This window comes from Carassius gibelio, chromosome A8, assembly GCF_023724105.1.
Source record: "Carassius gibelio isolate Cgi1373 ecotype wild population from Czech Republic chromosome A8, carGib1.2-hapl.c, whole genome shotgun sequence".
Classification (NCBI taxonomy): Eukaryota; Metazoa; Chordata; class Actinopteri; order Cypriniformes; family Cyprinidae; genus Carassius; species Carassius gibelio.
This window is the reverse complement of record NC_068378.1, coordinates 20,240,904-20,256,474: the sequence shown is the minus strand read 5'-3', so window position 1 is coordinate 20,256,474 and position 15,571 is coordinate 20,240,904. Positions and strand designations below refer to the sequence as shown.

At 35.2% G+C, this 15,571-nt stretch overlaps 2 protein-coding genes across 5 annotated transcripts; one reads left to right on the top strand and one right to left on the bottom strand.

Annotated features, from left to right (window-relative positions):
- Positions 1-3,330: 3,330 nt before the first annotated feature.
- On the top strand, positions 3,331-13,149 carry LOC128018820 (mesoderm induction early response protein 3-like). Of its 3 annotated transcripts, none has more exons than XM_052604607.1 (13): positions 3,331-3,410; positions 4,139-4,163; positions 4,467-4,612; positions 4,738-4,872; positions 4,953-5,076; positions 5,359-5,432; positions 6,051-6,123; positions 6,236-6,381; positions 6,487-6,568; positions 6,655-6,749; positions 7,546-7,673; positions 7,768-7,919; positions 10,031-13,149. In XM_052604607.1, the coding sequence occupies exons 1-13, from the start codon at positions 3,402-3,404 to the stop codon at positions 10,480-10,482; spliced, it is 1,641 nt and encodes a 546-aa protein (XP_052460567.1). In that variant the 5' UTR covers positions 3,331-3,401; the 3' UTR covers positions 10,483-13,149. The 3 variants fall into 3 exon arrangements, with proteins under 3 accessions (XP_052460567.1, XP_052460566.1, XP_052460568.1); XM_052604606.1 differs by having other exon boundaries at positions 3,395-3,410; positions 4,282-4,612; XM_052604608.1 differs by lacking the exons at positions 3,331-3,410; positions 4,139-4,163 and adding an exon at positions 4,282-4,334.
- A 153-nt stretch (positions 13,150-13,302) lies between these two features.
- LOC128018823 (alpha-ketoglutarate dehydrogenase component 4) lies at positions 13,303-15,507 on the bottom strand. Of its 2 annotated transcripts, none has more exons than XM_052604615.1 (5): positions 15,477-15,507; positions 14,846-14,943; positions 14,390-14,453; positions 13,924-14,132; positions 13,303-13,774 (listed from the first exon to the last, which is right to left on the bottom strand). In XM_052604615.1, exons 2-5 carry the CDS (start codon positions 14,894-14,896, stop codon positions 13,757-13,759), a joined length of 342 nt encoding a protein of 113 aa, XP_052460575.1. In that variant the 5' UTR covers positions 14,897-14,943; positions 15,477-15,507; the 3' UTR covers positions 13,303-13,756. The 2 variants fall into 2 exon arrangements, with proteins under 2 accessions (XP_052460575.1, XP_052460576.1); XM_052604616.1 differs by having other exon boundaries at positions 14,846-14,911; positions 15,476-15,494.
- Positions 15,508-15,571: the final 64 nt, after the last annotated feature.

Here is a 15,571-nt window from a genome sequence, read left to right as displayed (position 1 = left end):
AAATGTTATGAATGGATATGCATGCCTGAAAACATATTGAATTAGATTATATTGCCACCATTATTTTTGGATGATCTAGATTCCAACTGGCCAAAGTAATACATCTTTTGTAGCAAACATACTGGATGTTTTTCTATAAAACATTAAAAGATGCTGGTGTAGCTGTGTGATGATAATCTCAGCTGAGACGGGGGACTTTCTGCATTCCCCTGCTCCGAGGGAAGAGGTTAGGGTTAGGTGTCATCAAAAGTAGGGCGAGGTGTCCTGAGACGGTGGGGTGCAAGCTCAGGTCAGGGTGATAAACTGAAGCAGGACTTCCTATCTTACGCAAGAAACATAGTCCAGCACAATGCTGTGAGACATAACCAACACAAAGCTCAGCATGTTTTGAATGCTTATACATTTTTAAGTCATTAATTCACATTAAACTGAAGTGACAGTAAAGATCAGATTTCAAATAAACGCTGTTTTTCTGTTCATCGAAGAATCCTGAAAAAAAAAATCGACAAAAAGAATAAGCAGCATAACTGTTTTTAACATTGATAAAAATAAGAAATGTTTCTAGAGCAGCAAATCAGCATATTAGAATGATTTCTGAAGGATCACGTGATGCTGAAGACTGGAGTAATGGTTGCAGAGTGTCAAAGACGTTTGACCAAATTGGTTGACCAAAGGAAGACAGCTTGGCCATGTTGGTCCAACAGCTAAACCAGTAACAAAGCAACACAAACCCGCATAAAGTAGCCAAGACCAGCATTAAATTGATTTTGTTTTTTTAATCAGGGTAAAGTTCTTTTATATTTTCTGCTTAAAATGATAGTGGCGCTCATGTGCCAGTGTTCAATATAAACAAATACTGAGAGAGGAAATGTGCATGAAAACTAGCAATTAGTGTCTAAACCCGGTGAGAGGAACATGTTGCTAAAATAAAGACCTCCTGTTTCTCATTGATAAGAGAGGGCATGGTCTATATTTAGCATGTCTGAAGCAAAATCGGATTGTTATATTTCAAGCTGAGATGCAGATACCCTGCAAGGGGTTTGAGTATCATTTTTTCTTCTGTCCTTGTCAGTAGATTTATGTAGATGTATGGGACACTTGCCAGGCATAAACCTTTGGTACAGATGATTTGGTTATTTTAAGTTCCAAGGATAACCCATCTATACATATAAATTGCTCCATTTAATGTTTCAAATAATATTCAGAAATGTATATTAAAAAATGAAATGAAAACATTTGGACGCTTATTGCATTCCAATTAGATTTAATAAATAAATAAATAAAACTAGTATAATCTTGAATAGAAGTCGGTCAAGATGGACAAATTTATCAGAATCTTTTCATTAAATAGTAGGTCTTAACTACTTTACATGTAATAATGTATTGTGATTTTAGTGTCAAGCTCAAGCGACCAGTAAATCTGTATTAAATATGCACGACCTTGTATTACAGTCTGGGAGTGACGTCATTGCAGAACAGAATAACTCAAGTCAGAGGTTTAAAACAATACAGCAATTGTATAGATATCAGAAGTTTGTGCCCTTTTTAAACAGATGACAAACGTTTGTAGATATTTTACATGTCAGCAGTTTGCTACAATTTAGTTGGATGAAGAAACTGGAAAAATGCGAACTGTCAAACAAATAAATGCATTATGCTTCTGCTGTAGAACATTTCAAAAATAAAATGAAAACATGAAATAACTGCCGGTGCTAGATGTTGAGAGTGTTGGCTACTACTGCCACCCTGTGGAATAATGCTACTGTGAGACTTGAATTGTAGAACTAGGTCTACTGTTTTCTACTTACTATTTTTTTATTAATAATTTTGAATTCTTATATATATCTAAATATAAATTTTATTTTAGCAAGTAAGTAATTAGCAGACTTACGAATGAGGACAATGGAACCAATCCAAATCAACAAGAGAGCAATGCTATGCAAGTGCTATAACAAGTCTCATGAGGCCATTGCAATGATGCCATTTCAATTCAGTTACTGTCTATTTTATTTCAAATAATCAAAAAAATTATTATGGTCTTAGATTTATTTTTAATTAACTAAACAAAACTTAAGTCAAACTGGACAAAGCTTTGGCTGAAGTTCAAAACAGTAATACGTGCTTTAATTCTTGAACAGTTTAAAAATAAATCTGAAGTTTTGGATGTATGAGGTTGCTAGGATATTTCTGGTGGTTACAAGGGCCTTGCTAGACAGCATATTCAATGTGGAGGACTGGCATTATATACTGTGGATAATGGCCATTCTTGCTGGATGTCATCAGAGATCTATTAACTGTCAGTATGTACATATATACAAATAATAAATAGGCCTATGATATATACAGTACAGATTGTTGGCTTCTGTAGAGTTGCTTATAGTTTGAATGAATGCCTTTTATTGTCATTATACTCACAAACAATTAAATTATATCACGTATATCACGTAGTGCACATTTAACAACTAACTTTATAACTTTACTCATACTATACGATAAAGAGTTGAGTTAGTTGAGACTTACTTTCAGCAAAGTAAAGAGTGTATGAGGTCAGTGCATATTGGAGTTCATAATGTTTATGGCCCGAAGAAAGAAACTGTCCTTAAATCTCTTAGACTTTGTTTTAAAACATTGGTAGGTCCTGCTTGATGGCAAGAGCTGAAACAAGTGAACACCTGGGTGTGTTGAGTCCTTTTTTATATTTTTGACCATTTATTATTTATATACCATTCATAAACTTGTATAATAATTAATTAACTTCTCACTGTAATCAAACTGAAATGAATAACACTGAACTGACTGGAGCTGAATAATGACACCATTGCAAGTTTGCTGTGTAACTGATGAACTTTGCAACATTGATACTGTTATTAAATTAAACTGAATCAACACTTAACTGACTGGAGCTGAATAATGACACTATTGCCTTCTGTAGAGCTAATTTACATCTGAAAATGAAGTTTAATAATTGATGTAATTTGCAATACTGTTATTTTTACTGTTACTGTTATTTTGTTTGTTACTTCAAAGCTTCTTTGAAACAATCTGTATTGTATATATCTCTACCCAGCAAAACAAAACGTCCTTCCACATTTTTTTATTGAACATTTTATTTTCCTAAAAAGTTTTGGTTGGACGTCCGTCTAATGTTTTTGTTTCAGAACTTTGACATAACGTAAAGAGAATATTCAAAAAACGTTTTCATCATTTAATGGGAACGTTCGCAAAGCTTTCTCAGAATATATACTTGTTAGTTGGTTATATAAATTAAATCTAAAACCCGGTTTTGCTGTAAACCTGTTTGAAAAGTGTGCCAAAAGTTCTGCGTCCTATCATTGGCTCCCTGTAGACATCCGGGTACTGCAGCACAGCCAGAGCCAACCTATGAGGCCAAAGACACCAATATGGCGGAGGTAAGCTGGATAGCTGGAAAAAGTATTCGATTTTAAATACATATTTTTAACGATTTACTGTGTTATTGGTGGCTTTCATTGATATATATGCGTAAAGTAGATCCTGATACATATACGCCGGGGTTATAGTAATAATTGTGTGAAGCCGACGAAAGTAAACCGGTTTAAATGAAGAGTGATCTAATGTTATCAGGATCGGAGAGGCCTCTGAATCTCATCCCCGTTAGCTCACAGGGAAAAAAACAAACAACCAAGAAATCGTCTCCTGTAATTGATACAATACTCGATATAAATGTCGTTTTCATGACGCATTTGATTAGTTTTTTAGGCTTCATTGTGTTGTACTATATTGTGCGCATGCATGTTTGCTATTAACTTGCAGGAAAGGAAAGGTTTGTTTATGGTGTGAGTCGATGGGATCTTGCAGTGTGTAGAGAGGATGACAGCATCCGTATAGAGATGATGGCCGTTTGGTTTGTGTCATTAATACGTGCAGTTTTATTGCATTAAAAAGTAGTTAAGCGTTATATATATAAGAAGTGACATATGCTTGTATTTACATTGATATGCATTTACTGTCATGAGTTTTACTTTTAATGTTTGCATGCAAACTATGTAAAATTGAATATTCGTTTTGTTTCATACGTTTCTATTGATGATCATTGCACTGTAATGTAGTTTGCACAACGTGATAACCTATTTCTTTTTCTTTACATCCGTCTGCACAGGTTTCCTTTGGGAGTTCGAGCCCTGGTAGGCCTCATTTTGTATTTTTCATGTGTATTATTATTATTATTATTATTAGTAGTAGTATTTTCTTAGTAATATTGCAAGTAATAGAATAGACCAAAATGTATTTTTTTTTCAATAGCCGATACTGCTATCCAGAGGGAAAGATAAGTTCATATAATACTAGACTAAAATGTAATGTCAGTTCTATTGTTTTGAGTTGTTTGCCATTTTTTCATTTTTGGGGAACTATTCATTTAATGTACAATTTATATCATGTTCCACTAAATGTTGTACTAAAATCAGCCAATGATATTTCTCCCCCAGTTGGCTCTTTGTCCTCAGAGGATCATGACTTTGATCCAACAGCTGAGATGTTAATTCATGAGTATGACGATGAGAGAACTTTGGAGGAGGAAGAGCTTTTGGAGGGAGAGAAGAATTTCAGTGCAGAATTGTCAGACCTGGAGAGGGTAACGTACATTCATAACAATCCACTTTTTTTTTCCTTATTAAAAACTGTATGCATTGTGTTCCAATCTCTGGATGATTGAGACTATATTTTAGTTTTGTAACATGTCTTTTTTTGCATGGATAGGAGCGGAACATGCCGATTGAGGAATTGTTGGCTATGTATCGTTATGAGGCACCAGTCAGTACTGGGGCGGGATCTAGCATGGACAGTTCCTCTGTTGAACTAGCTGATGATCTGCCTGACATGACCCTGGATAAGGTAATTGACATGAGTTTGCTTCAGTGCTATCCAAGGGAAATTGTCAACGAGATAAAATCACTAATGGTGTTCTGTTTCAGGAGGAGATAGCGAAAGATCTCTTGTCAGGAGATTATGAGGAGGAGACCCAGTCCTCTGCCGATGACCTGACCCCTTCTGTCACCTCCCACGAGGCCACAGACTTCTTCCCTAGAACACTCAGATGTGAGGAGGCTCGTTACACCCCTTTACTCATGTAGTTTGTGTGATTTTATCTGAATGTTGTAGGTGTTTTATAGTTCAAAATTGTAATTTATTATAAACTTAAACAACATAGAAAGTAGTCATAATTTGAACTTTATTTTTACATGATGTACTTAAACTTTATTGGTAGACTGCAGGGAAAAAGTAATAATTTCAAGCACATTTTCATATTTTGTTCTTTTTAAAGGTATATGCAAATTTATTTAATGGACTTTGATTGTTGGTTTGTTTTTTGTTTATCAGCTAACGCAACATATGATGGTGATAAAGAATCTGAGGGCGAGGAGGATGGTGTAAGCAGTGAAGATTCTAGAAAGGTTAGTCTCATATTATACATATGTTGTACATGATTTTTGACATTCTCTTAATACTCTTAATAATAGAAATGTAGATTAATTATTCAATATAATACACACACACACACACACACACATACATAGATTTACTTCTCAGCAAAATTTTGACAAAAAGTCTAGTTTGCTCAGCAAGGTTGCATTTATTTGGTCACAATGCAGTAAAATTGAAATATTATTGCAGAAAAACAAAATGACTTTTCTATTTAAAATGTAGTTTTTTCCTGTGATTTTCAGCAGTCTTGAGTGTCATGTTAGCTTCAGTCTACAGTGTCACATGATCCTTCAGAAATTGTTCTAATATGCTGATTTGTTGCTCGAGAACTTTCTTTATCTGTGTTAGTTTTGTGGAAACCATGTTACACTTTTTTTGTTTCCGCATTCTGACAAATAGAAAGTTAAAAAGAACAGTATATATTTGAAATAGAAGTCTGTTGTACATTATGGATGTTTTGAATGTCACTTTTAAACAATTTAATGCATATTTGCTGAATAAAAGTATTAACTTCTTAAAAAAAAAAAGTCTTTCTTTCTGATAATTAAATTAAGTCTTTTATTATTGTTTTTTGCTCTGAAATGCAGGAAATAATGGTCGGATCTCAGTATCAAGCAGAAGTTCCAGTGGGGCTCAGCCATTATAATGAGGATGGAAAAGGTGAGTGTTTTATTTCAATTGCTTGGTGTGACTTTTTAACTTAGACTAACTGTAATTAAAATGGTCACTGCAATCACTGTAAATGACCATTTTAAATGTGTGTTGTTTAAAGCGTATGAGGAGGAAGATCAGCTGCTGTGGTGTCCTGATGTGCTGTCCGAATGTAAAGTGAAAGACTACCTCAGAGACGCGCTGTCACAGTCTACAGATGACAGCACAGAGGATTCCACATTTGAACACATACGAGATAACGAACAGGTATGTGCTTTCTAAATACTCTCATTAATTCATATAATTAATGTGAAAATCTGAGAGCTGCAGCTGTTGTTTTAATTGTATTTTTTTCTATGACCTCCTTTCTAGGCCTTGTTGGAGCTTTTGAAAAGTAATTACGACATCCGTGAGGCACTGACGCGATACCGCAGTAATGTGAAGGCTTCGAAAGGTAGGCTGTTCTGTACAAGACCAGCTTGAAATCTTTTGTACTTGTAATGGCATAGATGTTCACTTCTCTTTATTTTGTTTCCATAGATGAATCCCCAGCGTGGTCGGAGGATGAATGTAGGAACTTTGAACATGCGCTGCAGATTTATGAGAAAAACTTCCATCTTATTCAGAAACACAAGGCAAGTAAATTATGTTGTCTTTTCCACTGGGTTTGATCAACTGAAAGGAAGTATTACTTGCTGCCAGTGGTGTTTTTTTTTAATACACTACCATTCAAAAAAATATTTTTTTATATAATGTTTTTAGTCTCACCAAAGCTGCATTTATTTAATAATATAAATAAAGTAAAAGCAAACTGTTTCCTATTTTAATGTTTTAGAATGTAATTTATTTGATCTAACTTTTGAATGGTGCTGTAGCTATCTAAAGTATTTTAGACTAAAATATGTATTTTTATAGTAATATTACATTATGGTAACACTTTACAATAAGGTTCCATTAGTTAATGTACTAACACGAACAAACTATGAACAATACATTTATTACAATATTTATCTTTGTTAATGTTAGTTAATGAAAATACAGTTGTTCATTGTAAGTTCATGTTGAGTCACAGAGCATTAACTAATGTTAACAAGCCCAACTTTTGATTTTAATAATGCATTAGTAAATGTTGACTAAAATAGTTATAACTAAAATAGTTAACTAATGTTATCCTTGGTAGGGATGCAACAACACCGTCAGCTCACGGTTCAATACATACTTCAGTTTTTTTGACCATGGTTGGGCATATCAGAATGCTTTTTCTGATTTGCGATTTAAAATGTGATTTTTTTTAATTTTTTTTAAACAAATTAATACAAAACCCCCTCCTATAAACAGGGAAAAAAACATGAGTTGTCATGTGTCTACATTACATTTCTTGTTAGAGCTATTCACACTTTTTTTCTCATTGCTTTCATTTTTTTTTTTCAGGTTCAGACACGCACTGTAGCAGAATGTGTGGCTTTTTATTATATGTGGAAAAAGTCCGAACGCTTTGATTACTTTGCTCAACAGAACCGATTTGGCAAGAAGAAATATAGTTGTTACCCTGGGGTGACGTAAGTACTGGGATGTGTAATTGTAATAGTATTGGTCCTTGTGCCTGTGTCTGAATGAAAGTGTTGGACTCAGCTGTGTTGACTTCCTCTTCAGAGACCTGATGGACAGGCTGGTGGATGAGGCGGAGGGTCTGGCGGTGGACAGCTCGTCATCTGTGTGTTCAGCAGGAGAAGGGGGAAGGATGGAGGCATCGGCAGAGCATCAGCTCGGGCTGCTCAACTCCATCACTGCCAGTGACCTTACAGGTGAGCTCAGCTGCCGCAGCAGTCTTGATTCATGAAGTAATAATTAATATGAACCAGTTCTTTTAATGAATCACTTAAAACATGAAGTCATCTGTTTGAATCCTTGGAATTGAAAGGAATCGTTCACTGAAAATGTACTCACCCTCAGGCCATCTAAGATGCAGTTTAGTTTATTTCTTCATCAGAACAGAATTGGAGAAATTTAGCATTACTTCACAAATCACAATGAATCAACAATGAATCCTCTGCAGCTGAGATGCTCGGATCAGCTCAAACAGAATCCACTGCTACAAATAAATCATCCTCCCGCCACCCTATATTTTTCTCTGATTTAAATATCCGCCTCGACCTGCACCTGCACCCGATCGTCACATTACAAAGATTCTAATTCTTAGTTCTGCATGATATGATGAATTGATGGTCCACTTTTAACAGCAGATTGTTGATGAGCTGATGTTAGAGCTGATCTGCACATCACTGCACATGTCTGCGGTGCATTACGTCTTCAACAAGGCCACCGGAGCTGATTGCAGCTGCTTTAATCAATGTTTGTGTTTGTACCAGTGACCACACGTTTTAGAAGCGTCCCAGAAGTGGCTCTCTGCGCTGCTTCGCTAAAGATAGACACCTAAGCTATTTTTGATGGACACCGTGTCTGAGCTGCACATAATTCGATAAATGAAGATGTATTTTAAATGACTAAAAAACAGCTACAAATATTTTTATCCTTGTCGTTCCTAACTAGACTTTTAAGTGTATTAACTTTGTCTGTAGGCTACAGCACAACAAAGTAGGAGATCGCAATAAATGCAATTAAACCAGACAAAACATAACCATTCAGCCAACTAACCTATGGTAGAACCCCAAAAATCAAGAAAAACATGGAAAATCTAGGAAAACCATGTCGGACAGTCAAATATTGTGGTCTCGCAAATCCAGTTGCTTCGCTCCTGGTGTAAGTTGGCACCGCGCGGAGGATAGAAAAATACCTAGTCAGAGCCATAATGGGTAACGGTAAGAATAACATAATACACTGATTGTAAGACTGCTTTTAAATGAACATTTTATTTTTAAATCAAAATATCTTCTTTGGCCAGATTAGCCTACACTTTCTTAATAGCATACACACAGGCTTTACTCCCTTCAAACTTGCATGGAATGTTACTGTTTCTGTCACTGCCACTTCCTGAACACAACACAAACAGAAATGAAATGACAAAATGCATTAAAAAAAGAAAAAAAATGCATTTAAAACACATTAATATTGTATCTCATCCACCTGCGACCCACCTGTAATTAATCAGAATGGACTTTTTATTACCTGACCCACCCGACCCGCAGATTATCCACCGCGCCCATAGATATAACCGTGATCTGCACATCACTACTTTGCAGTGAATCGGTGCCATCAGAATGAGAGTCCAAACAGCTGATAAAAACATCACAATGATCCACAACTAATCCATGCAACTCCAATTCATCAATTAACATCATGTGAAGTAAAAAGCTGTTTGTAAGAATCTAATCCATCATTTAACTTCAGATGAATCCTCTAGCCATAATAGTGTTTTCAACAGCAAAAAAAAACAAAGCCATCTTGACTTAATCAGAAGAGAATGTGCACAGATCAAGCACACTTTACAAGTTAAACCAGCCCAAAACAATCATGTTAGTGGATTTTGATTTGAGAAGATGGACTTTTTAACTGGAAGAAGTGTTGGATTATCGTAAAGATTTAATCGGATGTTCGAATTCTTGTTCTGACGGCACCCAGTTACTGAAGAGCATCCACTGATAAGCATATTATGTCATGCTAAATTTCTCCAAATCTCTTTTGATGAAGAAACAAACTCATTTACATGGCCCGAGAGTAAAGTTTCAACAAATGTTTATTTTTGTGGGGAACTATTCATTTAGCTCAATTAATTAAATCAAAATTTTAATTTAAAAAAATGTAAATGAATAACATTCATTTTCACAAAAAGTTTCTGTAGGAAACCGTTTTTATGAATATCGGCATGGTGTTTTTGTTTTGTTTTTTTGTCGTACATCCCTGTTTTTCCTCAAACATATCACGAAATTGCTTTCTTTACCCCTACTTGTTCTTGCAGCCATTAGTAACAGCGTAGCAACTGTGTGCAATGGTCCTGGAGACATAAGCTGTTTGGACTCCCCGTACTTCCCCCCTCTGGAGAGTTTACACAGAGGAGCCCTGAACCATGATGATCAGCTCAGCTACTCCACAAACGGAGACAGCAGCTGCCTCAACATGCTGGATTCTGGCTTCTATCGCTCAGAACTGGGCCAGATCAACGTGTGCAGCACCAAAGACTGCGAACGGCCCTCTAGGAGGCTCAAGATGGGCCTTTCGGAACCCTTCATTAACGACGTGTCTGTTACTAACCTGGGTGTGGATTTCGAGGGCAGACGCGCACATCGCATTACAGGGGCCACAATGGCGGTTTCAGTCACAGACTTCAGCAGCGTAGGGAGCGGTGAAGCAAACAGTTTTCTCGGCTCTCATTCACGACACCACCAACACACTGCACTTCAGTCCGACTGACTCCCTTCTGCCATCCAGACACATTCATCCGCTCACTGAATATTAGTTCTTTTTTAAATTAAATATAAAAAAAATCTATATATATATGAATATACTTTTTTGGTAGTTTTTTTTGTTTTTGTAATATGACATCAGTGATGTCTTTATTTGTACAGAGCTAAGAAATCTTGATTTCTCAAGAGTTTAAATAGCATTTATTTTTCTTGTCCTTCAGATATTTAATATCCTTTATGTCTTCAGTCGTATACAGTTAAACCTAAATGCTGGAGCAGAGAGCCGTGGTCTCTTACTGTACTCACCCCAACACCTGCATCTTTGTTGTACGGTCTTAAAGAAGTGGCTGCCACCGAAACTGCATTTTTCATTGTTTGTGTTTTAGGATTTTTCATGTATGTTTGTTTCAGAAATGTGTACTTTTTTCAGTGTTTACACCACCCAAGATAGACTAAGCCTTGGGAAATGTAGCATTTTGTATGTCAGGAAACTGGCTTTTGTAATTGAAATTTGTGATTTCTTTTGGAGCAAAATACTTACAAAAAAAAGTTTAAACAAAGAGCACTTCTAGTCGCTGAGATGTTTCACCCCCCCCCCCCCCCTTTTTTTTTCTTAAACGAATCCTTGAGGTATCTTATGTTTTTTTTATTATCTGAATTTGGGGTTTCGATTGCGTTATCTGTTGGTGTTAGAGATGGGATGCTTTTAAACGTAAGCTTTAATAACTACATTTATTGTGGTAGTCCAAAAATTTAATAGCTTGTTGTTTAGGGTTGATGGTTTTTTTTTTTTTTTTTTGCCAGAAACATTTTTATTTTATATTTTTCCAGATTCTCAAGTAGCATGACTGAAATGAAAAGTTTTTTTTTTTTTTTTTTTCAGCTGTGCACTATAGAAAGAAAAAAATAAAAGACTTGGCATGCAAATAGTAATGTAACCCTCCAATAACATTATATTAGACAGATTGGCTCTATGGGGCAGTCATATGCACTAGACAGTATTATCATAAGTCTTGTATAAATATTAGACTTTGAGAAGTGATGTTTATGATTCCCCTTTGAGCTTATAAGGCTGTTTAAATGCTACTCACTATCAGTTATTTTTTATTATTATTATTTTATTTTTTACAAATTATCAATAACTTTTGCCGGTGCTCTAAACTGCAAGCGCTTTAGTACCAATTGAACCAGTGTTATTTTTTTATTTTCAGCTATGTATTATTTATATTTTATAGCTGCCAGGGGTACTGAAAACACCTGAATGTTAATTGAGCTAATTTGTTAATCACTGTTTACCTCTCTTTATGTTAAGCTCAATGTCTAAAGTTCTTTACTGTTGTTGTATATTGTATGCATGAAGCAGATTGGACTCTTGTTGATCCTTTTGAAATATTTCAAGCTGATTAATATTAAATGCCAAAAAGCAGTCAGCTTACCGCAATGTATCAAAACCAATACTGCCTCGAAGCTTGAGTCCTTCCTCATATTTGCATTTAAAAACAACTTAACATAGAATAAATTTGTATTCTAAAAGCCCTGGTTTTGATTAGGGTATTGCAGAATGATGACATTTTTTCTTTCTTGTTTATGGCAGTAATATGTAGATATGTATAGATTGTTGTACTTCTGTAAGTCTTACAACATCCATAGCTTATTTTTTACCTTTGTTTTGTTTACTGCAGTAAGACGTCAAAAAGATGCATGCTGATGGTAGTCGTTTAAAAAAAAATACTACAGAATTTTTATTTTTGGAGAGAAATGGAAAATTGTAGAAATGGAAAAAATATACGGACACTCCCATTTAAACCCATTTGTTCACTTCTTTGCTCAGTAGACTAAAGAGTTTCATTGTTCAGCTTGATTCTTACACCTGGTACTAACAGCTGCTATTAGTAATGTGAAGAGTCTATTTTCTATTGAATGCACTGCTGTTGCAATTATAAGTTGAGTTGAAATTCTAGTGCATCTACATAGTTAATACGTAGAGAAGTACTTGTTGTTAGTAGCATGTTTGGAGCTGCGAATACAGATGCTGATTGAAATGGATCCATAGATGCCACAGGGATTAGAAAGCACTACGAAGAGTTTATCTCTTGTTCAAAATGTTTTCAGTATCTGTACATTCAGCAGAGAACTTGCTCAACATACGACAAATGTAGTACTTGGTGCTCATTTAAAAGGTTTTATTTTCATACTTTCAAGTGTCTCTTCTCCTAATATTGTTTTAGTACTTTTTATAAATGATACAGTGAATCTCAGCTTTGCTGAAGAATTTACGAGTTGAACTACAATGAGACTAATTGTACCCCGTACATATTTGCATATTGTTTCATTTTAAAGACAAACTAAAATAACAGAATGTACAAGTTGTTTTGACTTATAGAAGTAAACATTTTACAACTTAAAAATATGGAGAAAAGTTTGGTAAATTGTCCTCTGTGGATTCGAGTGTGTGTTTTTTAATATATATAATTTAGAAATGTAAAATAATTCTAACATTTAAGGTTTTCACATTCAACCATGGAGGGGAGGACAGTGATAAAAATCTGTGAATAAAACCAACAAATCCTATAAATGTATGTCCATATATACAGACAATCATTACATTTAATTACAGAATTACTCGGATATCTCTATTGTTTATAAAATATGTACATATAATTGTATTGCTTTTTGTTTGGTTATTCATTATTTTGTATTTTTGTTGTACTTTATTACTTGGTGTTAAAAGCTCCAGAAATAAAAGCTCTGGAAACAAATGTGTGCTTATTTGAAAATAAAATGACATCCCTCTCCAGTATTTTAAGTTGAATAAAAACAAAAAACAGAGGCTTTCAAAATGTATTATTTTAATCATTCAAATCCACAATACTCATAGCGATCCATTTTGTTCAGACCTGTAGAATATGCTGGCACTCTGATCAGTGCTTTTCTCTGAACCCAGAACACGTAATGAAATGGAAGAAGAAAATGAATAAACTCTGTTCATGATGGTCAGAAGACGGGCTGGTCAGAGTAGCCAGTACATCACAAGAGTAAATGACAGACAGATTGAAGAATAAGAAGGCCAAGAGTTCTGTGTTTTAATGTAAATACAGAGCACCTGAATAATGAAATAACCAATCATAGGCTGAACTATCAAATAATAATCTGTATGTACAATAAAACTGTAATTGAATTAGTTGGTTTGCTATATGACATTATAAACTCCTTACACTGAGAAAAAAAAAGTAATATATCCGATTTCTGCAAATAGAGTGATTGAATGAACTGGACCACAGTCACTCTGGTCCACCACGCTGAAAGAAAAAGAAAGATGCTATTGTCAATGGTTTGTCCACGTTCATGCCCATTTTTATTGTAAACATCACAGCATTTTTCTAAATGTCTTTTTAGCTTCAGAATATAGTTACACAGTATTTAATTAACAAAATATTCTTTCTTTTACCTGAATGTAGTCCATTTCATCTAACGCAAGGGTTCTTCTGCGGTATTTCTGAGGGAGATCTCGAATTACATCAGTGCTGTCAGGGGTGCCAGGCAGTCGGATTATGGGTCCCGGTGGTTTGGGTGGAGGTGATATTGATGTTGTAGGTGGAGGTGCAGATGGGGAGATCTGTGGGAGACAGGCTGCAAGCACGTTCAGTGCTTCTTGCACTGGAAATACAGCACATGGAAAATATGTTACCAACAAGGTGGGTAACAGCTTTAGAGTTTACTACCATGATTTAAATACCAAATATCCATCTGCCACAATCATTAAGAAAAACTTAAATTTACTATGCTAAGCATTTTAGAGAATGCAGAGTGAAACATCTCATGTATTACACAAATAAAAATGATGTGTTTCCCAGGATAATGGATTAAATAAACTCAATGACAAAATTTTGGCACAATATGGGCTTGTTACTCACCATTTGGCCTAGGGATGCCATTCCGATCTGGAAATTTAATTAAAGGTGCATGAGGTCGCACAACCTGCAAATGAATAAATCTAATGAGAACAGTAAAACAAAACGTGAATAAGTGCATAAGTGACTAGTCTACAGCAGGGTTTCTTGAAGTTTTAACAAGGTAATTATATTTAAAAATATTTAGAGATTGCATTTTATTGTACATAATGCTTAATGTGCTGTTGAGATGACATGGTGGTTTACAAAAGGGAAATAAAGAAATATACAGAAAATAAACTTGGGTTTGCCCACAAGGGCATCTATCAAACCCGTTAAATCAATGAAAACTATTTGAAGTAAACGTACTCAAGATCAAAATTACTAAATACTAAGCAAATACGCGATAATCGTTTCAACAATGCACCCGTATGAACGAGATGTCACAGCAAAACACTTTAAGCTGAAGCGAGTGTTTACCTGCACGACCCGACTGACAGCTGCCATCTTGCCACTCACTTTGCTTCCCATGACTGCATCCGATTACTGCTTCCGGTTCAAACCCACGCAGACAAAACCACAAAAAATACATTAGCAACCTGAAGAGGGCGCGGTTGTATTGTAAATTGAAAGTCGTTTCTGCAAATCGGTTCTTTTGAACAATTCGTTTGAAAGAACTGGTACAACAATTATCTCGAATCCTTCAGACCGATTCTACAAACCTACTCAAATGATTCACTGAAAATCAGACTCGACCACTGATCTGTGGACTCGACCTAAAAAAAAAAAAAAAAAAACGTTTTGATCGCTCAAGGACTATTATAAAGGACAATCAATGTGTGCGTGTCTAGAATTAACTACAACCGTTATGTTTACTGATGGAATGAACTTGAAACAGGCTGTCAGTTCATGCACACATACATCGTATTAATGAGCTTTTATATCACACGACATCAATGATACATTAATGCAGCACAACGCAAAAATAATTTATTATAGAATTGTTCACCCTGCTAACATTCATCACAAGTGGTTTTGCCTTTAAAATAACGCTACATTTAAAATCTATAGAGCCACGCTTCCTAGTATTTAATAAACATACAGTCTTACCGACAAGAAGATGTCTAGTATTTTATTATAACCTTATTTGCCCATGTTGGCCTCAGAAATATAATAAACGCTGTGATGACAGTGACCTGTGGTGGA